Below are 23,294 nucleotides of genomic sequence, written 5' to 3' on the forward strand. Positions count from 1 at the left end.
AATCACTAACTATCGCTCCAATAAATCTCTATGTCTACTTTTATTTCACATTCCTATAGGGAGACTTGTTTTACACTTTTCAATACCCCTTATTAACTGCTACAAATGCAAACTGGAAATATATAAGCAGGATATCTGCAGGCCAGTAAGTGCAAAGTCAATAACCACTAGTGGTCTTTGTGTGTGATGTATTATTCACCGAGTTCCTGAATTATTTGCATCACAAGAGCAAGACAACAACAAGCCACGATAAACAATGTAAAAATAAAAACATATGAAAAGGTTTATGGAGTTGTTTCATGTCACTGTGCTGTATTCAAGTTATGAGGTGTGCATCATTTGGTGCCATAACTGTTTAATTGCCTGTTTTTATTCATTCGTTTTTATATTGACAGTGTACCTTTAACCCTCAGAACCACAGCAGGTGTGTGTACCTTGCGACACTGGGTAGTAGTCCTCTCCCGAGACAGCCGACCCGTCTTTGGTGTGAACGCGGACCACTGACACCTTTGATGAGTCACCCACTCGAACCAGCGGGATCCTCACAGTTGCCACAGTGCCGGCCTCCTTTGGTTCACTGACACTGAACTTGGTTTCCAAAAAACGGATGATGGGTTCTAAGGTGCATAGGAAGGGGTGCAGATATATTAAAATGATAACATATAGTTAGATTAGGTATTCAAGCCTTTATTTTTCACGTATTATCTTTCTTATCATTGTTAGTAATATAATTTTATAACTCTATATCATTATTCTGTGCAGTCAGAGGTATTCCACATGTAACATTTTACACTCATATGCTTAAACTTTTCAACTAGTCAAATATATCAGAAATATTTTCTACTTTTTATGTAACCATATTTGATTTCCTAGCTTTATTCCCCTGTACCCCTCACTTACTGTCAGCTGTGTCCTTGATTTTCACCACTGTCTCATTCAGAGCTCCCACTGACGCGCCAAACTTTGAGTTGCTCTTTGGATTCCCTAAGACCAAGCGCAGCTCTTCTCCTTCCTCGTACAGTGTGTCATCAATCAGTGACAGAACACACGGCTTCTCCACCTCGCCTAGAGTGTACAGCAAGATAGTGATGTGATGACAGAGCATGTCAAAAAAATGTTGTGGTGAAAGAATTGATAAATACATTACAATGACTCTTCTTACATCATGTATGATAATTTTTATATAACAACTTCGGTGTTTAGTGCCACCAAAGTAATTGGAAGATGTTAAAATAATGTTTCTTAAAAAACAGGCAAAATGCAATAGGCAGCATTTGGAATGTAGTTAAACTTGCAAGTCTTTGTGGTATCTGCAGAGGCACTGATGCTTTTGCAAAAGCATGTGTGACAAAAAATAAAAAAAAATACTGAAAGAGCTGTTTATTTAATTTAAAGGGTGTCAGCTCTCAAGACAGGATACTTTTAATGAAAAGGTGAGAGAAAACATGTGGTGTGCTTATGGTGTGCTTGTTATTTCTGAGATACCTGGTAAGAAAGTGATGATAGACACATCTGTGTTGGGCCGCTCCTCAAAGTCAGAGGTAACCTGTGCAGAGCTTTGACGGGTATAACAGCGAACAGTGGATTTGTGTCTGATGTCACCACTACGGTAAACTGTGGCTGTGATCTGACCGTCGCTCTCCTCTCCAGAATACACCGGCTCACGGAACTGGACCTTTGGCACTGGAAGTCAACAGGACAGTTCAATCACCACATGGGACAAAGGCAGCAATAACATGTACCATACCATCTGAGAATGTAACTGACTGAACTGACTTAACATAAACTGTTTAGGTTATGTATTAACAATAAACATAACTCAATAATGCAGCATTTCTGTTCCTGTGTGAGACACAGCACTGTTTTGAACTTAGCACGAGTTAACACAGAATCGTTAATTAGCACTGAAAAGAAAGACAGTAGAGACTGGTGGAAATGTTGCAGTAGAGGATCATCCGCGTCATTATGATTTATCTTCTGAGCACTATAAATATATTTACCATAATATATATGTTCAATTGTCAACCCTGAATTTAAAGAAAAATCTAACTAAAAGGAATTACCAAATTTTCTAAGGCTTGTTCTCTGAGGCCTATGAATGTCTGACTGAATCACAAACCAACAACACCATCCCTGGAGCCATGCTGCTAACGTGGCTATGAATCACAGTAAAATATTCCAGGTAATAGAAAATCAAATCCCTTACAGTCCGAGACTGAGTCATTGATGAAGACTGTGGCTTTCGTAGGTTCTCCCAGAATGCCGTTCCCTGGCATACGCAAGACCAGATCAAAGGTCTCCGTCCCCTCCAGTTCTGGATGTCCCAGATCGTCCAGAATGGTAACCCTGAACGTCTGCATGCTGACACCCGGCGCAAAGTCCAGGTTGCGGCTGATGCCCATGTAATCAATACCGGCTGGAGGAAGCACAGAGAGAGAAGCAGATGACGGGGGCAGGAACCATAACAAGGACAAGTGTCTGAGTACGTATAGAGAAAGCAGGAAGACAGTTGTATGTAACAGAGAGCTTACCTTCTGCAGAGACAGGCTCAGACTTACGAGAGCGTACAGTGACTGTGCCAGTCTTTGACAAATCGGTTCCCGTTCTCCACACTTTGACCTCCACATATCCATCGCTCTCATCCACATGGTACTCAACATCTCCAAAGTAAAACACTGGAGCTGGAGAACAAAGATAGCAAAGACAAAATACATTTCTATACCATAGGTTCATTTTCCTGTTACTAGCTTTCAGTCTTTAGTTCTGTTGTCTCATCTTACTTTGAAACTTTGTTACTTTGCTTTTTGTTTAGTGTTAATCTTGCATGCGTGGTAACATTTAACCTGTCAGCACACTTATTTGATTAATTTATAAAGTCACCTTCTGGACACAGAGGTCAAACTGACAGTCCATTAGTTTGAAGTTAAACTGCAGGGAAGCTTAACCTTTCAACCTTTCCTGGCCTCTCATCCAACCTCATTGTTGCCGTTCGTCTGACAGAAGCCACTAAGTACTTTCAACAAAAAAGATGCCGTTAGCAGTGAAAAACAAGGCCTGTGTGTCTGCGTGTGTTGAAATGTTTGTGTGTCTCTCTCTGAATGTGGCATAGTGAGATGGTGAGACAGAGAGAAAGCGGCCCCCTAGACTGCTCAAAGGCTTGTTTGAACTGGCATTGTTTCCTGAGGCAACAAAGTGGAGGCAGTCCAATGTGTATTTGACAGCTTCATCTCTCACAACCCCCCCTGTCAAGTCCAAAAACTGGCAGAAAAAAAAAGTTCTTGTCTCTTGTTTTAAGCTGCCACTCTCTCTCCCGGCTCCTTTTTTATAATCTGACATATAGCAAAAATAGCACGTGTATTATCATATTTTTGCGTAATGATCAAAGACCCCAACAGACCAGAGATATTTTTTCCTCAATATTACATTATAAATATGATGATCTTTCATATTTTTTATTTCTATATTTTAACTGGGACACATAACAAAAGCGTTGCATAGTGTAAATAACTAAGGGGCTGGGGAAAATTACTGCAGTTAGATTTTGACTCTCAACTTGACAGAATAAGTGACAGCTCAGGGCAGAAAAAATGTCCAGTGAGTATTACACATCAAGTGCAGCGTGCAGCCTCTCTCTCAGTGCATCTGTCTTTCTCGTATACCTTTTCCTTCTACACAGCCAGCTTCAACTAACAGATGTAACACTTGTTTGTAACACAAATAGAATTTGTGCGTTTGCAGAGTAAAAGGGAAAATTACACAATGCGTGGGATAAAAAAATCCGACCAAATAATAATAAATAAATAAATAATATGAGGGTTGGCTTTTTTTTTTTTTTGGATGATTATTACTGTCACAACTGAAACATATAGCTTAGCCGTAAATCTTATATGTTGGCAATGAGGCACACGTTCCTTCTTGCTGGAAAGCTCATACAAATGAATGCATTCCCACACTTCCCGACGGCACCCGGGGGACAACAAATTCTTGACACCACAAGAGGGAGTTGAGTGATGACACATGAGTGAGAACTGCATCCTCTTTCCCCTCAGGGGCTGCGCCTGTGGTTTAGCACCCCTACAAGTGTGTGTGAGGGCTGGGAAAGGTGTAAAGACAAATTGTTATAATTACTGTGTGTGGGCGTCTGTACCCATTTGTGTGTCACTGCACCTTTAAATACCGTTTATTGAGAATTCTCAGCTGTCCTCTGAAGTAGTGTCCGTGCTTTTAGAAGGAAATGAGTAACAAGATTTTAGAAACATGTCTAGAAATATTAGTTAAGATGTTATAAACTTCTTATTGGTGCATAAGAGTTAACCCCCATTTCATCTACAGTGAGGGGCACAACACACAAATTAGCAGGCCATTCTCTTGCTCTGGGAGTGTGACCAACAGTAATGCTGCCCCAATATTGAAATGAAGGACGGGATTTCCAAGAAATACTTGGGGCTAATCTACAATTCTACAAATTCAGCTGTGGCCATATGCATCCGACTGAGAGAGCCTGAGTGCCCTCTCTCCTCTGCAGGGTACAAGGAGATGACAACACTCACTTTGAGTCAGTGTGCAGCCATGCAGAGAGCAACACTCTGGGAGAAAGGTACTGTAGAGTTTAATCTGATAAAGTACTAAATCGAGCAGACACCCGTGGGCCTTTTTTCAGCTAAGGTGAGAGAAAGAAAAAGAGTACGAGAAAGAGAGAGAGAGAGAGAGAGACGGAGAGTAGTGATAGTGGAGAAATAGATGGAAAGAGAACAGCAACCTGAACTTGACTTTGACCTGGGGGAAGGAAAAAGAGAGAGCACCAGCAGCCACACTTAGAGTTGCTCCAGTGGTTTAACGTAGTGTGCACACAAGTAGCCACAAATAAACATGCGTGCATAGCAGGCCCGGGCAGTCGCGTACACAATAAACACAGGGCGTCGTAACTCTTGTTTCACTACTTCCCTCAGCGAATTGAGGTTGAACTCAAGTGAAGGAGGCTGCAGTTTGACTTGCCTCTGTGCAGGTATTAGAGCACTGGCAGACGGTATATTATCCTCTGGGAGGCTAAAAATGACACATCATCTCTCGCTGGAGTTGGGCTTTCACAAACACATTTCCATTCCTTTGAACTCAGCGCCCCGACTGAAGTCTTTTGACAATTTACTAACAATCAGACAGCATGTCACGCTTTCCTGTTAACTAGCCCCCAGATGCCTGCGCACGCACACACACACATATTCAATTTGGCACTATTGTTTGTATCCCTAGATGAGTTGTCAGTTGTAAATTTCCATTGTTTCATTTATCCCAGTCTACAGTCCTCTCTGACATTAATCTTACTGATACAAACAATTTATGACGAAATAAAACAGCTACTATTAAGGGAGACTAAGAGTATATAAAAGCTGAATGTCTATAAAATAAATCTTTCTTGCGTGCTATTAAAGGCCAGTTGGCGTCCTTGTATGTACAGTATAATGTTGAGTAATGTAAAAACAGCTTATTTCTATTATACGGTTTCCATTTATAAAAACTGTCTGCATTTCTGGATTTTGACCAATATGCCTGACTCAATAACGACTTTTAATATAACCTCTTCTTTTAGTTCTGCCTAAGAGTGCCTGAAGAACCTCTTTCCTCTATAGTTATTTTAGATGACAGCTAAATGTAGACACTCATTTCCCTCTACAGAATATCATGAATAATAAGGCCAGTTTCTACTTAACAAGGTAAAAGAACACTGGGATAAAAAGGATGAAAATAATAAAATAAATTACAGGAAACCGGGGCAATGGTTACAGTTTACATTTGTCTACTTAGATGTCAGACGGATGGGTGAACTACCCATTATACTTAAAGACACTATCTATTTGGCCTGAAGATGTAAAGTCAAATGTTGGTTACAATGCTAGTATTTTACCTACATTTCCTGTTACAAAACTCCATATAACAACTGCAGTGTCTGGAGCAGAGACGTTCAGTTTCTCCAAGTCTATAAAATAAATCAATGCAGAATACTGCCATGGCAGAGAATGCCTGTAGATTGGAATAGGTATTTCCCAGCAGGCTCGTCTGTCCCCAGAAATCTTCTATTTCTCTGCCTTTTAGAAGATGCAATCTACTTTGTCCATAGAATCGTGCAACACAACGTAAGCAGAGCGGGCACATGTGTGATAATGTAATCCCTCTGGACTTTGGTGTGAATCTTAAGTGTAATTAAAAACTGTTTGAATGACAGGGCTGGAGTTTGCTTCCATCCAGCTACTGCGGGTGCAGGGTTTGTGTCAGAATGTTTCCAACACTCTTATCCCACATGCCTTAACACCCTATAAGTTTGTAAACAAGCTTAATTAACAAAACTTCTGTGATATAAAGGCTGTGACGACAATTCAAAACACCTCATAGCACCATAAACTTATAGCACTGTGAATTCACACCCACACCGTTTATGAACACTTGTGTGCTGCATATATGCATGTGTTGTTTAACCATGGAGCCATCCACATAGACACACTTAGCAGAAATGTATAAAATCTTCTCAGCCTCTGAGACTTTATCCCCTTTGCAAAGGTCACTACAACCTCTCATCCATGTGATTACATCCGAAGGGAAATGTGTTAACGACACTTCGGTTTTAAAGTTTTCTCAACAAAGTTATTATAGCTTGCAGAGAAGCATCAGAGGAAATATGAATATGGTGAAAGTGACTAAGTAAGTACAGGAATGAACTAATTACTTACTAACACAGCCACTGTAAACATTATCTGCATTCTTTACCATCATCCATATCTTCCAAGATGTTGACTTTAGTTGTAGGGTAGTGCCTTCCCAGGCGTCCGCCGACAGGCAATGACAGAGTGACATTGAAGCTCTCTTCTGCTTCATACAGAGAGTCATCGATGATCACCACGCGACACTGCTTCTCCCTCTCCCCCTTGTCAAAGCGGACGATGCTGCTGTGCTCCTCTGGACGGGAGATGTAGTCCGAGTAAGACAGGACGGTGGTGGGAATCGTTCCTGAGGCGGACCCTTCAGAAAGACAGGTCAGGATGATGACAGGTAACAGGAGCTTGGAGAAAAATATTGAAAACTGTCCAATGATTAAAACATCTGAATGACTGAAACTGCAATGAGATGTATTTTCCCTTTAGGATTAATTAAATTTAGGCTGTTGAAGTAGTCACAAACATTAATTACAGCAAACTTCGTCACGTCAGTCATTGAATTTGAATGCAAACAGGGCAACCTCACAGGTCTTAAAGTGAAGCCTGTGGTGTAGCCACAGTAGTTAAATGTCATTAAACTATATTTCATTAGGCTAATCAGTGAATGCATTATCGCTTAAGGTATTGTACAAATGTATGCAATTTTACTGCCTGAGGAGGGCATCCAGGATAAAATCTGATCCAGATCTGAATACTCACAAGGTGAGTGGAGCTGTTGTGGAGGTTGTGTGGAAACATATTGTATATTTGAAAACTACTATCAAACCTGGAAATGGTACTGTTACCAGCTGATTGTGACGCTACTGGCCTTATGCTGCAATTTAACCAAATACAGTATTTGTGATTCGAATGTGATCACTTTAGTAGGCTACTTGAAAACTATTGAAAAAATGCTGAAACCTGTTGTGCATCTAAAATGAGAACGGGGTCAAATGTTTTGCAGTAGTTCTGGTTTATATATATTCTGTTTCCAACAAAACCAGAAAGCAGACAGGCAGGCGCTGATGTACATTCAGGATAAATGGGTTAGATGAGGTGAAAAATGACCAGTCAATACCCTGCTGTGTGTAGCAGACCACCATGAGCTCCTGGCTGATGTCTCCACTACGGTGCACTGGGATGAAAAGCTCCCCAACGTCTTCCTCCACTGTGTGAGTGTGTTCAGGAAAGAACACAGTCGACTCTGTTTGGAGGAGAAGTGAGAATGAGTCGGGGAGAGTGAGAGAAAAAAAAAGGATAATGATATATATAACAAACTGCAAAAATCCACAGTACATTACACCATTAAGAACTGGTTCAGGCTTTTCTTCTGGCTCTGCATTAGTGAGCCACAGCTGACATTTTTTATTCCGGTCTATTAAAGTGGTGATCCTGCAGTGTGCTTATTCATATTCAAAAGTAACTCACGGAAAAACTCTCCATCACAGTTTTCATTTTGATTCAACCAGAGGTAGTCTTCAAAGACACCACTACAGAAGTTTTTTCCTAACACCAGGTTTGTCACAGACCATTAGACATTCAAGCCTCTCAGTTAATTACAAAGAGAGAATCGTCTGGAAGTTTTGCACATGAACTTTTCTGCACACACACACTGGTCAGCCAAACTATCTCTTTTATTTGTGTTCTTTGTCCACTCCTCTCTCCATCTCTGAGCGGACTCTGTGATTGAGAGAGCGACTTAGAGGCAGTGAAAGCATCATCTATCACAGCAGAGAACTTAGTGGCATTACAGAAAAAAACTAAAAAGAAGCTGAAGTGTTGAAGCTGTTTTCCAAGGACGCAAAGGGACCAATAAAAGTACTAACAGTGTGGACTGAGCTTCAGCTCGTCCCAGATCTTCTTGTGAGTTTGTTCCCGTCGTTGTCTCTTTGAGCGAGTGTAAGAATGAGTGAATGAATGATGGGAACTGCAAGACACATGCAGCTTGCTTGTGGAACAGCGAATTGTACTTTCAATAGACCGTGAATACTCTAAAAAAACAAAAACAAAGACAGATCTCAATGTTTGAATCAGCAGCCAGAAAAAAAAGGCATCAGCAACTGACATGATTATTTGGGATGAAGACATCAACGTAAAACAATCCTATACACAGCAGGGGGTCAAACATTCCTCTTCTCTTACAGTAATTCTCCCTAAATCGCTTGCTGTCCTTTCAATCTTCTCCCCTCTCCTCCATTTCTCCTTTCTGTTGTTGCCCACAATCTGTCACTCCCCAGGGGGGCACGGGGACTCATAGCAGGGGATTAGGGTCTTGTGCTTACCTATTCTACACACACACATACACACCGCTCTCTCCGGATTTTATTCTCTCGCTCCACACATTCTGCAGACTGAACACCTCCTCTTTTCACAGTTTTTTCACATTTCACCTCACACGTCTCTCTTTTAGTGCAAATTTTCAGCCAAATGGGTCAAGTTCACTACCTAGAGGAAAACACTGTGATTTTAAAACATTAATGGGGAGAAACTATATATGCTTTTAGAGAAAGTGAATACACGGTGAGTACATATTCCCGATCTTGTTATTGTCTTGTGAAAAACAAAACAAAGCAAACAAACAAACAAAAAAAAAATGCTTTCTCATTTCCACGCCCAGACCCTCTCCATTATTGATTGTTTCATGAATATTCTGTGGCTGTTGATGTTTTCTTTCCACGGTTAGGTTGTTGTTTTTATGCTGAAATTCCTAAACTGTAACTGTAAAACAAATCTCAAGCCTCTAGAGCCCTACATTTGATGGCATTATGTAACTAAAGAACAACATCATGTCATAGTTCAATACAAATGCAACCCCACAACACGCAGTCCCTCATTTTGTGTACCCTACATTATGAGGTTTTACATCCTAACTGAGACAAAGCTTCCCTTCACAAATATGTGCTTGACTGAAGGTGACATTGTGGTTCAGAACACATAAAATTACAACAGAGAAACAGAGTTTTTCATCATTTAGTGAAATGACCTTGATGCAAAAGGCAGTTGAGTAACAGTTCTACTGATATGTAGTGTGTTTGCTATAGAGGAAAAAGAAAGATGTGACTGATTGTGGCAAGATGCTGGTAGTGCTTGCAGCAAACAGAGGAACAGCGGGGTACCACCTTCATCTTTAGTCAGCGTTGTGCATGGATTATATATAAAAGCAAGTTAGAAAGTTTCGCAGGCAGAAACTCAGGCTATCACACCCTTTAATTAAACAGAGTTTGTGTTGCAGCACTAAGAGTGGGTGTACCACAGGCAAGCACACTGTAGGACAGGCCCACTCCTCGTTATTAAAGTAGTAACAGACTAATACAAAAGGGTGGTAGAGAGTCTGCACTGGTACAAATAACAGAAAAAAGACAGCAATGTAGAAGAACTCCAGGCATTCATAGAGATAAACAGAGAGTGTCCATGCTGTTAGAACAAACTCAGCTTGTTATTAATTTTAAAACTTTTAGTTAAAGCTTAGCAATCTGTTCTCCTCCTCTCAAGCTTACATTAGGCTAGCTGACATGTCCTCCAGGGAGGGAATCTCCAGGCTAACCGGAAGACCAGACAAAGCCAGTTTTCATCATTAGAGAAAGAAGCTGGAGTACAGCTAACGCCACAGGCATAGCTAAAGCTTCACTGGACCATTAGAGTACAGAGTGACACATCTCTGTCACATTAGACAATCCCTAGAGTTGCTAGAAAACAAACCGCCGTTGGTCTCCGCACTCACCATAATTAACCCACAGGGGAGGATAGATTGAAGAGGATGAATGTGAGTGGGGAGAGAGAGATCAAGATGTGGTGAAAGAGAGAGAATGAGAAGACAAATGAGAGATAAAGTGATGAAAGCAGCTGTTGTACAGTATGTCACTATAATTGAAGCTTCAGTGATTCTATCAATGGTGCACATCTATAATTACTTAAAAGTTGTACTGACGAGGGGAGTAATGCATACAAAAAAAAAAAAAAAAGAAACTGAATGTAAAAGCTGCAGAAGAATAAATCTAGCCTTGATGAAGCAGTGCAGCCAGTTTGTCGCACTACTCAATATTCCATTAACATTTCAATTTGCAGGCACAGACACAAAGAACAAGCAGGGTGAAATGACAGAGGCAAAGATTGACGTTTTTATGTGTGTCTGTGTGCATGTATGTGCGTGGATACACATTACGTTTTCACGAATATTCACTAGTAAACAGCAACATTACCATTTTAGAAGAGAAGCCAAATGAAGCCTGTTGGTGATATTTGATTTGGCCCGATGAAAATGCACGAATAAAAACAAGTAATTCCTAATATGCTGTATTTTGTAAATCATTGGGTATTAGGAAGTAACAGTTATACTCAATGAAACACAAGTGATGACACAGATTTAACAAAAGAGGTGTTACTGTATATTCAACAAAATTCCTAGCCAGACTTAAACTGGGGACATTGCGGCTATGTGGCATGCATGCAAACCATTAAACTACCAGTGTGCTTGGACAGTTTGGAACACACTTCAAAAGAAAGGAAGTAACTGGCAGCTCATCAGCAGCAAAAAACCTGGAAGGCCATAAAAGACAACTAAAGTGGATGACTACAGAGTTCTGTTCATGATAAGGAAGAACTCTTTCACAACAACTAGTGAGTCAAGAACACTCTGCAGTCAAGAGACTTCACAACAAGGTGCAAAACAATAATAATGCTCAAAAACAGAAAATCCAGACCAGTTCTGGAATACGATTCTTTGAATTGAAAATGAGACCAAGAATAATAGTTTGTTCCATTATTTATGGTAAATGGGAGAGTGTGTATAAAAATTGCTGTAATTCATGAATGTCACACTCAAAGCTGAAAGTCTTGATTTCACCAGCATCTTTAGTGTTTAATTTTAAATTCAATGTAGAAAAGCCAAAGAATTTCCTGTGTTTAACTATTAACAAATCTGACAGTACGTAGTTTATGATGTAAAATAGGAAAGACATTATTACAGAATAAATGAGTTTTATATACAGTTCTATAGAATCTGTATCTTTAACTAATTTCTTACTGTGCATAAAATGCTCTAAGAGTATAAAGAATAAATGTTTTAAAACCCTAATTATAGTGAAAAGTTGTTGCAGTGTTAGAAACATACATATACATAAAATTAATGTATTCAAAAGTAATTAAAAGTACCAAAAGTACCAAAAGTATAGGCACTCATTAGACAGAACGAGTCATTTCCTAATTATATTTATTGTATTACTGAATTAAAGTTATGGATGCATTGTGTAACTATTACTTTAAGGCTGCAGTTGGTAAAGGTGGGCCTGTTGTGACTTTATATATTGCTGTGTAGCCCAATCAGTAATATTACATGATTTATAAGTTAATTATATTTTGCATTATTAATTTGAATATGCAAGGTAACTTTTAATTAAAAGTTGTGCAGTGAAAAGTTCAGTATTTGCCTCCAAAATGTTGTGAGGTAGAAATACTAAATAGCATAAAATTAATGAAGTATAAGTGCCTTCTATTTGTACAAAGTACAATACTTGAGTAGATGAACTTAGGTACTTTTCACCACAGATTGGTACCATTAAAAAGAACATGCTGAGTGCAGGCTATGTGTGCATGAGCAGTACTGACCATCACTGGGATCCAGGATCTCCACTGTTGCTGTGGAAGGAAACTCCATCACTCCCATCACTGGCTCCATCAGCAAAATCTGGAAGGTCTCGGCCTGTTCATACTTCCCATCAGTCAGTATCCGAACCCGCCACGTGGCTCTGGTCTGTCCTGGGTTAAATTGGATCTGCCTCTGAGACTTGCCCTTGAAATCCTCGTCCTTCTTTGCACTACCATCCATGGTGCTAATGCCTGATGAACAGTGACAGATGTAAAGGAAACAACGAGGAGATTAGGCCAGATGAGTGTAGAAAAACAGATGATGAAGTGGAGACAAAAACAAAGAAACCGACCATGAAGGGGTGACAGGCAGGAGACAGACACAGCCAGAAAAACAGATTGGATATTCACACCCGTTAATGATGAACAGAAACTGGTGTGAAAACGAGCATTGCAACTATTTTTCTTCCCTGATCACTTACAGACCCTCAGGAATGTGTGAAATGAATTTGTGATTGAAGCATTTACATAAGCACATTCACCTTAGTGAGATGGATTAGCTAGCACGGCTGTATCGCAAGTGTTAGGTATGCATGTGAATGTGTGTGTGTGTGTGTCTCTCTCTCTTATTATTTTCTCTTCAACTGTATTTTATTATAGGTCTATTGTGTGAATGCATATTACTGTGCTACATCTATCATTAATGCTTATTGATACACCTTCTTCAAAGCAGGAGAGCTTACTGGTGCCACTGAGTTTCACATCAAACACACATCAAGGAAACCCATAATGTGCCATTTAAGTCTCTTTGCCTATTCACAGTGCCTGATAAGCGGTGAGCAGATGCTTTCCAGGTGCCTGATGCATGTGACTGTAAATAAAAGTTGTTTTTTTCCACACAACAGTATAATACTGTGTAAATAACACCAATATCATATCATGAGTCAGGCAGCTAGTTAAGGTCACAATCCAAACTACTCTATCAGCTCATAGTTATAGAGCTAAAGGATCGCCATGTTGTGTTGTGATGTTTCTCTTGTAGAGATTCAAATTTCAGCTTTGTGGAAAAGTCAGCAGGGTGACTACAACTATCATGAGCAAATTTCATGTTAAGTTGCTGAGATATCTTGCACCACGCCACATGCCTGGTTGAACAGATTGCACAGACACACTGCCCCAAAAATGCATTAAAGGGAACTTCACAGGTTTTAAATTTGCTTCCTATGGGTCTAGTCTAGGGAGCACATGTAATGTTATGAAACCTCCCTTTGTACTGTATTTTTATTTAAATATCTCTCTGTTTCTCCAGCTGAGAACTCCAGATTACATCATTTTGAGGGTTTTTTTTTTTAGTTAAGATGATGCTATCTGAAGGAGTTCTGGAAGATTAGGTCGGCTAAGACTAGGATGTTCATGTTGTCCTTTGTTAGCTGTATTCTTTCACTGACTAATTAGCATCATCTACATTTATCAATCACACTGCAGTTTTTCTGGCAGAGAACCAGTTCTTTGGCTGTGAAAACGGGAAGATCTGGTCCGAAATTAACAGTGGCTCTGAAGCAGCCCTGGAGCTGGCTTGGTGGGAAAGCGGGATAGGTGATGTAACAGCATGTGCATGTTAATTCCCAGAAACTCATTCAGTATGACATGAATATGATGCAGCTATTCTCAGAAATAGGATGCATCTGTTTAGTGCTTAGATCAAATTATAGAGTGAGAGAATTCATTGTTTTCAATCAGGGATAGAGCCGACAACGTTGATAGGGTGATACTTCTTGAGAAATGTGTACATGCACCGTCTTCTGCTTGGAAAATGATCCATACTCAGTGTGTGCATGGATCATTTGCCTCCATCTCCTTGGCAGACTCCGTGACTAACGCTGAAGACTACATACATAAAGAGACGCATTCACAGAAATACTTGAAATGAAAAATAGAAGTTACCTAATGAAGAATTATCTTAGACCTTTACAGAAATTAAGACTAGACATGTGTCATGCATTTAACATGTCATGTTTTTTCATTCTCACACACATTTGACACAAATCAAATCCAACACACACACACACAGACAAAACCACTCTTCACAGTAGAGATGAAATGTTGATTTTAAAAGGGTGGAGCATCATTGCACCACCTTTGCTGCAGTCCCCGAAGGAAAGAGACACACCTTGCCTGGGGTCACACTGGGGTTCCTTCGCAGCAGGTGGAGCTACAGCCACGAGAGGGTTTCTGATGTCTACAGTTCTATTCCTCAGTGTTATACTCCTTTGTTTTTGTATCTGTGTCTACACGAAACAGACATAAACTCACAGATACAAAGAGTTCACAAACAAGTTCAAAATGAAAAAAATTGTTTATAAGTCCATTGTTGCTTCCTTATGTTATATACTTTAGTTTTGTCAGCAAGGAAGAGTTTGGGTGAGTGTAAAATATAAAATGTATATTATTATAGTACATTGAGGTAGCTGAGGTGAAGATGTGTAAAAACTAGCTTCGGCTAGTATTTGCTGTTGAAATAAAATCTCTCAATCTACTCTAATCTGCAGTACAACTTGCTAACAACTCTCCCCTTATCTCTCGGGACAGACCAGAAAAAGTGTGCAGAAAAGTCTCGAAGAAGCCAGCTCTGACTTATGCAGGAGTAAAAACAAAGAATGAGGATTTAATTCCATCTTGTTTCCACTGGGAATGTAATGTTACTAACTAGGAAAGACGAAGACAAAGAAAGAGGAATGAAAGAAAAGTAAATATGTGGAGACGAGGATGGTTTCATGAAGGGAAGAGGGCAAGAAGATGTGACAAAATAAAGATGTAGAGGAACCAGCTGAGATACATCACAATGGGTATCAACCAAATACAGGATGCACGCAAGGAAGTGAGGATAAGAAAGACAGAGCAAGAACAAATATGGGTGCTGCACTGGAGTGAGACAGAGAGGAGAGAAGGTGGATAGGTAGATATAAGATGAATGATAAATAGAGAGTGGGTGGAAGAAGCGTATAAGGCACCTAGGGCAATAAAGGAGCAGGAAGAACAGAAGCGTTGTGTTTGATGAGAGAAAACAGGTTAGGACCAAACAGTGCCTGTGTTGAGATGAGGTGAAACGAAAAGACGGTGAGGGGGGTTAAGCGGGTTGACAAGTCAGTAGGACAAGTGTCACACCGGAGAAAGTGAGGACTTTTTTTTTCGCCAGAGGTGAGAAAGTGAACGCACCGTTGGAAGAATCCAATCTGATCGTCACGCTCTCGTCCAGCAACGTTCTGCCTGAGCTCTGCTTTGCGGGGGCATCTTTGAACCTTGATCTAATCTCTGCATTCCTCCTCCACTGATCCTCTCTACCTGTACGTCCCGTTGTGATGAAGCATGTGTAACAACGCTCCTCTGCCATTGCCTGGCACCACACTAGCTTTCATCAGCAAACAGCAGCAAGCTTCTGACAACATCACTGGGTGTCTTTTTTTCTGATTCTACATCTCTGACACACTACCTGTCTAATCTAATGTAATCCATCTATCTGCAAACACACTATCTACCTACCTAGGACGGAAGACATGTTTTCCCTTTTCTTCCCTTTTCCTGATTTTCTTTTCTATTTAATTTTCATTTTCTTTTCTCTGTATCACTAATTATCCTTTTACAGCTCTGGTTTTGCTTTGTTACTACCCTCACATATCCTCTATTTGCATGCCACACATAGACAGGTGTTTCTAACTTCAGCATAATTGGATTTGAAATTAAGTGTATATTGTTGAAACAATGGCACTGCTGCTTTAAGGGTGTACATTCATACATGTGATTTTATATATTTGCTGACCAATATAAGACCTTAATGGATTTTTTGAACTGAAACTGTTACAGTGATTTGATCAAGTAGACCGTTAGTGTGTACAGATGACATGTGAGAATTGAGTCATTAGGTACAAAGTATTCAAAAGTGAATATAATACATGACTGGACTTGGTCAGATTTTGTGATTGATCATGTTAAACTAATACATTATTTACATATTAAATATATCATAACATCAAACAAACAAACAAACAAAATCTAGTGTTTGTCTATTTGATATATGATTTTTGAGAGATTAAACCTAGCAGACTGGCTGTGTGTATTCTAAAGCACAGTATAAAGCTGCACACTGTGGCAAGGAAAAAAACACCAAATCTAAATTTGACTCGAGTCAAACAGATGAAAGGTAAATTAATAGAGACATTAGTAGAACCTGACTCACATTGATTCTTATTGAGATATTTGCTTGACAGCACAAACTGCAGCCGTTTAAGAATGAGTTCAGCTGACACCAACATCAATCACAGGTACCATTAATGTGGCAGTATTGGAGTGCATTAAATTAATGCATATAAGTGGCAAGAAAAAGTATGTGAACCTTTTTGAATTTCATGGTTTTCTGCATTAATTTATCATATAAATTGATCTGATCTTCATCTAAGTCAAGAATATTAACAAATATGATGTGCCTAAAATAATACCACAAAAAAAATCTGATCTCTCATGTCTTTATTAAGAACAATAAAAAACCCATAACAACCTCATAGTGGTACTGGAAAAAGTATGCGAATCCTTGGAATTGACCCCATATAACCTCAACCAGTCCCTTCCTGTAGCTGTGGATCAGACCTGCCCATTCTTCTTGCAGGTCTCTTTTAGCTTTAGATCTTCTTGGACGTCTCGTGTGTGTGGTTCTCTTCAAGTCGTTCCATAGTATTTCTATTAGGTTGAGGGCTGGGCTCTGACTTGGCCACTCCAAAAAACAGATTTAGTTTTTCTGAAGCCAGTCAGTTGTGTGTTTTGGGTCATTGTCCTGTAGCATCACCCAACTTCTACAGAGTTTCAGCTGACGTACAGACATTCTCACATTACCCTGAAGAATTTTTTCTTCATATTCCCCCCAATCACAGCAAGCTGGCTCTGATGCATCAAAGCAGGTCCAATTCATGTTTCCTCCACTATACTTTACAGTTGGGATGATGTTTTCATGGTGATATGCTGTGACCTTTTTATGCGAGACGTAGTGCTGTGTGTTCTTTCCAAGTAGTTAAATATAGCCACAGTCCCAAAGTGTCTCCATTTGTAGATTATTTACCTAACTGTAGACTGGTTAAGGTCTTTGACATCACTTTGTGAACCTTTCAAACTTCATGTCAATCATCAATTCTTTATCGTAGATCCTCTGAAAGCTCGTATGGAAGAGGCATGGCTCATGTAAGCAGATTCTTCTTGTGCAAAGCAAACTCAAACAATTTGATTCCAGGTATGCAAGCACCTGACCAGCTTTTTTTTTTTTTTTTTTTGAGGTTATTATACTTTTTCCACCAGCACTAAGAGATTTTTGTGGTTGTTCTCAATAAAGACATTAAGGATCAGATTTTTTAGGCTCATATTTGTTAATACTCTTGACTTAGAAGACAATCAGATCACATTTTATGACAAATTAATGCAGAAAACAACACAATTCCAAATGGTTCACATATTTTTTCTTGCCACTGTAGCGTTCCTGCTGTTTTGTCCATCTCCAGTATGTCACCACTCTATTATTGGTTCATCAGCTCCATTCTTCTGTTCATCAGCGCAGCAAATTGAAATCTGTGAAAGCTATTAGATTTTATTGGTTTCTGTTTTTCATTCTGCGTTACCCTAAACTGGACCATATTTCATCAGCAGCACCTGAGCAGATCCACTCTGTGCACACAAATACATAGAAATATGTACATGCAAGCATTCATAAAAATTGGATTTGGGTTATCAGACAAAATGGTAGTGTCGGAGTGACTTAGATCTGGTGCTATGAAGTAAGACATCCTTTTTTCCTTGAGTTACAAGTAAATATTCCTTCTCTTTAATCTTCCTTAAGAACTCAACTCAACATGTGGAAGCGGCATCAGCCTAGACGGAAAGCACTTTCACACTGACGGGCTTGAAAATGGATTTGTGTGTGTGTGTGTGTGTGTGTGTTTGTGTGTGTGGTCCCACACCAACTGTGCAAAGAGATGAGAGTCAGAATGCAAGCTTTCATACGTGCCCAAGAGATACACTCAAAGCCTTCTAGAGAGGACTCCCACAGTCACATTGACACACACACACACACACACACACACACACACACACACACACACACACACACACACACACACACACACACAAACCTAATTCTAACTAATAACACTAAAACCTAGTCTTAGATAGCTTATTAAGCATCCTTCTCATTGTGAGGGTCGGTCAAAGTATCCTTACTTTGTAAAAATGTCCTTAGTCCAAGGGTTAAAAATTCATGCTGGCCCTCACAATGATATCACACACACACACACACACACACACACACACACACACACACACACACAAGGAACATAAGTCTTAAAGCTTATACGTTAAACTCCGTGATGCCAAGACCTGACAAAATGATTAACATAATGAGGATGATGATGGGGGGTGGGAGAGAGCAAAAGCTGCTTACAGTTGGCTTTTCTTCTAGAGCTAACCAGCTGAAGAATGATAATGTCAGCGCTCAGGGGAGCGTTCAGGAACAACATCATCATCCTTTTAACCTTTTTACCTGCACAAACACTCAAACACCAGAACACCTGCTGGTGAAAAAGCTTCCTAAAATGCGTTCTCTGTCCACTCTTTGTGCATTGTTGAGTGCTACAGGTGGCATGACGCTAACTTTATTTTTACATTTACTGATGATTCAGTCTTCTAGATGGAGACAACATCTTCTATGACTCACTGTTAGTTGCTCTGACATGTCTAAAAGGCAAAGAGAACAATTCTAATCTTACCTACGGCAGGTGAACAACTACCTTAGAAGCGGAAATGGCAAAATGCACAGGTCCAATTTGAAATAAGTTGTAACAGCAGTTCTTTTTCTTTTCTTTCGAGGAAGGGAACTTTCCAAGAACAAGACTTTAAGGGCATTTTCACAAAGTCGACAGTACGCAGAAACATTTAAAGTAAAACTGAGAGCGCAGTTTGTATTTTGTCTGATCTTAACGTCAGTCTCTTCCTTGCTTTCTTTCATGCTGCAGTTTAAGATGCGGAAGCATCAAACCTACCTTGCTTTGTGTAACACACACACACGCACACGCACACACGCACACACACACACACACACACACACACACACACACACACACACACACACACACACACAAAACAAAAAAAATAATAAAAAAATACACTATGCACCACCACAATACACCCAGATAATAACCTAATATGTGTTTCTTCTTCATGTAACACTGACGAAAGACAAACTAGATAACCTTTTTCAAGCCATTATGATTCTGCATTGTCAGTCTGTGTATAGAAAATTGTAAAAGTAAAAAAACATCGGGAGACTTGACGACTAGTGAGACTCTAAAGCCAGTTGAACATGGTCAGTTGGTCAAACAGGCACACATGAGGGACATGGTGCTGGACGCACTGAAAACTGCAGGGGAGTTGAAAGGCTGGCTGTCAGGTATGTGTGTCAAAGCCCTTGGGAACACAAACAGATTAACATTAATCTACAGCTTTGCTTTACTTGGAGAAAAAGCGACGATCTAGGAAAGCAACATGTTGCTTCATGCAATCTTCTATCAAAAATATTTTCCTTGACCTTGTTTCCCTGTATGTGCTGGTGAATAAAGGGTTGCATCTCTGCACAGGCCAGGACAGTTATCTTGTCTAGCCTCCTCACACTCATTACAAAAAGTAGAATATCTTTTTTACAAAGTCTTAAGTGACTCAAGGTCGTACAAAATTACTTTGGCTTAGAGGATAAATCTGATCATTGTTTAGAGCTTTTTGACTGTAAATGCGTATCACAAAGTAATTAAAGGCTCTTTTATACCTGTATGGCTTTGGTTTGGCTTGTAATTAAATAAAACAACTTAGTTGAATAGTTGAATTCTAGATTACTCTATAATGGCCTAATGGATTTCAGCCAACTTCCCCAAACAGACCCCATGTTGAACAGACCAATAGTGTAAGTGGTGGAAAAAGGACTAAGAATAACTTTATATGTCACTTTTTGAATGAAAAGTGCTCCATGTAGAGTGCTAAAATGCTTGTTGACAAGCCTCAATGCTTCTTGGAGATTGCCCTTTGGACAGATGAATCAAAATAAGAGCTATTTGGAAAGTCACATCAGCTCTACTGTATGTTTACAGAAGAAAAAAAAAACTCAAATAAAAGATCACCATCCCTAACGTAGAACAAGGAGGAAGCTCTGTTATGTGCAAGACACAACATGCCTTGATTCATCACGTCACAATAAAATCAAAAAATTGTCACCGCATACTGTCAGAGAGCTCTTTCTCAGTCTCAGGTCATAGCTCCACCAACCTTATATGCATGTTACACACACAAAGACAGCTGTGGAGCCATGAAAACCTGATGTTAGGTATCATGTAAAATGCTAAAAGTTTAAATAAAGGCTACAGAAAAAGAGGGCTGCAAGAGATTTTCAGTCAGATAGAAACAAAACTAATAGACTGTTTGAGCCTACACTTTGGCATTCTGTAATACTCTACTTATGTTTGGCAGAAACATTTGCATAATGCCTGCAAATTAGCATATAATTAAACTGATGAGAAAGTCAGGACATGACCAAATTTACTAATTTGCCAAATTTGATCCTGTTCCATCCAACTCTTCCAGAGACATCTCTGACAAAATCCAAAATATCCATCTCATTGTGGTGGTAGACAAAATGTCAGGTGAGCATCAAAGCATTTACAGTTTCATCTGTGTATGATGACTTGTCGTGATAGTTTAGTATGTACTAAAGAGCTACTCACTGCTATCCCTAGAGCAACCCCGTTATTGTGGCTAAAATACAAAGAATGGGAGTAAGGATCAGGAAGGAAAAGAAGGGAGACACAAGGACAAACAGACTAACCAATGAAAGACGTCTCTCCCAGGTAGCCTCTCCGTTTGAGCACAACCTCCAGAAACTTGTCCTCTTCATCCACCACGTAGTACTCTTTCTCCAGAGAGATCCAGGCCCAGTCCAGACGAAACTGCTGTCCCTTTAGTTGGTTCCCCGCTAGACAAAATAAATAACAATATCAAAACACTGTTATTCCAGATTTAAAAACCATTAGTATTTTAGTTTTTATATACCTAAATCAACTAATTATTTTTCCTCAAACTGTGCAAATCTGTGTAAGTGTGCAAATACTGTTTATTTTAAGACCTCTGTGAATATACAGCATGTGCTGTGGTGGTGGTCTGTGCCCATTTATTTCTCTGACTAAACTACCAAATGCTGTGTTCAGAATTCTGTATAAACTGGAAAGGAAACTAGGAGGAGAATTTCTGTGACCCCAGGGTGCAATTACTGTAAAACTGTAATGAAGAAAAAGTGTTTTAATTATTTTCAATATGCAGTCCAAACACATCTGCTGCAGAATATTTACAAATGCATAAAAACGAAAGCACAAAATCTTTCTATATGTGACTCTCTTTTTTTTTTCTCAAGTGATATAATCTAATTATGTCAAACAAGCATTGAGTGTGAGTGTGCCAATCAGTTTTTATATGCAAGGGTTTGCAGTGTAAATGGTTGTGTAGTGTTAGGTCAATAGAACTATTTAAAAGATGCCTCTTCATCAAGCAGACAAAAAGGATGCTGCTTTTTTTGGCTAACTTAGCAACATACTGGTAGGGAAAAGGATGAAGGTCTGTAATAAAAGAAATAATTGGAAAAAGCTGTAACCCTGGGAAAAAAAGAAGTGGAGGAGGGACCTTTTTTCTGCATTTGTGTAATGATGAACAATGCATAAGTTTGCATGGCATTTTAGCGAGTGCTAAATTAAATGTCTAAGTGTGTGTGTGTGTGTTTCACTGGCAGAGGGAAATGCAGAGGTGGAGGACTGTATGTGCAAATGTTTGTGTGGGCTGTCAGAAAGGAAATCTCATTTAGCTCTATTGAGGATGATTTCAACGCTTTTTGTTCTTTCGAGTCGTTTATGCATCTTAAAAGGCCAAAGCGTTACGGCTGTTAAAAGCACACAGAGCAAAGCACTTCAACTCTGTCACCATGAGGTCATAAATGGCAGCAGGGAAGCATCATCTGCGATTTATCCTGCTCTCAAATAAAATAAGTGTATTTCCATGACTTGAAAAACACACAAAATCATAAATAGTATCATGATGAGTGGAGATGATAAAGTTCTGGTTGATATGGTGTGAAAATACAGCAAGAACTGAAAAGTTCTGCACTTTCTGCCTTGGCACACATACCTACAATGTAATGAGGTGAGGAGACAGTGTATACAACAAGAGCTCGTGTATACTCCAAAAGACCTGCAGGCTAAGATGGGGCTTCACTTAGCAGGTGCAAATTGCGCAGGCACATCCACGCAAACACACACAACAGTTTTATTCTAACTTCACTGCAACCTCGACTATCATTCCAGGTACCTGATATTAAATGCAGCATAAGCCTTCTGAAAAAGTGTGTGCGTGTGTCAGTGTTTGTGGGTGTTTATGTGAGTTTACGCGCTCCTCAATTGCCCCCTATCCCCCACCCCACCCGCTTTGGAGGTGTGGAGCTGTGCTGCACAAACAATAGGGAGCTGAGGCAGTGGGCTTTAGATGGTCTCATTCTCCCAGTCTTTGTGGAAGGATAAAAGACCTCTCACATGTGCTGACCGTACAAAAAAGCATCTTTGAAATCATCCTCAATAGAGATAAATTCACTTTACACCCTATTTCAAAGTCTTTTCTAACGAAAACTCACAACACTGGATTTTTGAAAAAACCAATTAGGGATCATAGTTTCTGTATAGCAAATTTCAAGGATCAAGGCACTGTGAGGAATGTGCAAAGAAGAACTTTGATGGTACAGTTTTGTTGTTGACTTGTGAGCTAGGATGGACTTTATGAAATAATCACTGACAGCTCTTCAGTCAGATGAGACTGTTTTACAGCAACACAGTGTTAAAATCAAAAGGCATGTTAACCTTATGCACAGAGGGAATGCTGTTGTTGGCCTATATGATTGTGTTATGAAGCTTA

At 39.6% G+C, this 23,294-nt stretch overlaps 1 protein-coding gene across 4 annotated transcripts in view; it reads right to left on the bottom strand.

Annotated features, from left to right (window-relative positions):
• The window catches only part of frem2a (FRAS1 related extracellular matrix 2a), a 57,644-nt gene that overhangs the window by 8,282 nt on the left and 26,068 nt on the right, over window positions 1-23,294 (bottom strand). For all 4 annotated transcript variants that reach the window (XM_026372905.1, XM_026372907.1, XM_026372906.1 and 1 more), the window contains 9 exons: window positions 21,172-21,318; window positions 12,291-12,521; window positions 7,765-7,890; window positions 6,760-7,011; window positions 2,532-2,681; window positions 2,207-2,416; window positions 1,486-1,683; window positions 901-1,065; window positions 435-617 (listed from right to left, as the gene is read on the bottom strand). In XM_026372905.1, coding sequence (XP_026228690.1) covers window positions 435-617; window positions 901-1,065; window positions 1,486-1,683; window positions 2,207-2,416; window positions 2,532-2,681; window positions 6,760-7,011; window positions 7,765-7,890; window positions 12,291-12,521; window positions 21,172-21,318 — 1,662 coding nt within the window. The remainder of the gene's footprint in view (window positions 1-434; window positions 618-900; window positions 1,066-1,485; window positions 1,684-2,206; window positions 2,417-2,531; window positions 2,682-6,759; window positions 7,012-7,764; window positions 7,891-12,290; window positions 12,522-21,171; window positions 21,319-23,294) is intronic.

The sequence above is a fragment of the Anabas testudineus genome, chromosome 14, assembly GCF_900324465.2.
Source record: "Anabas testudineus chromosome 14, fAnaTes1.2, whole genome shotgun sequence".
Classification (NCBI taxonomy): Eukaryota; Metazoa; Chordata; class Actinopteri; order Anabantiformes; family Anabantidae; genus Anabas; species Anabas testudineus.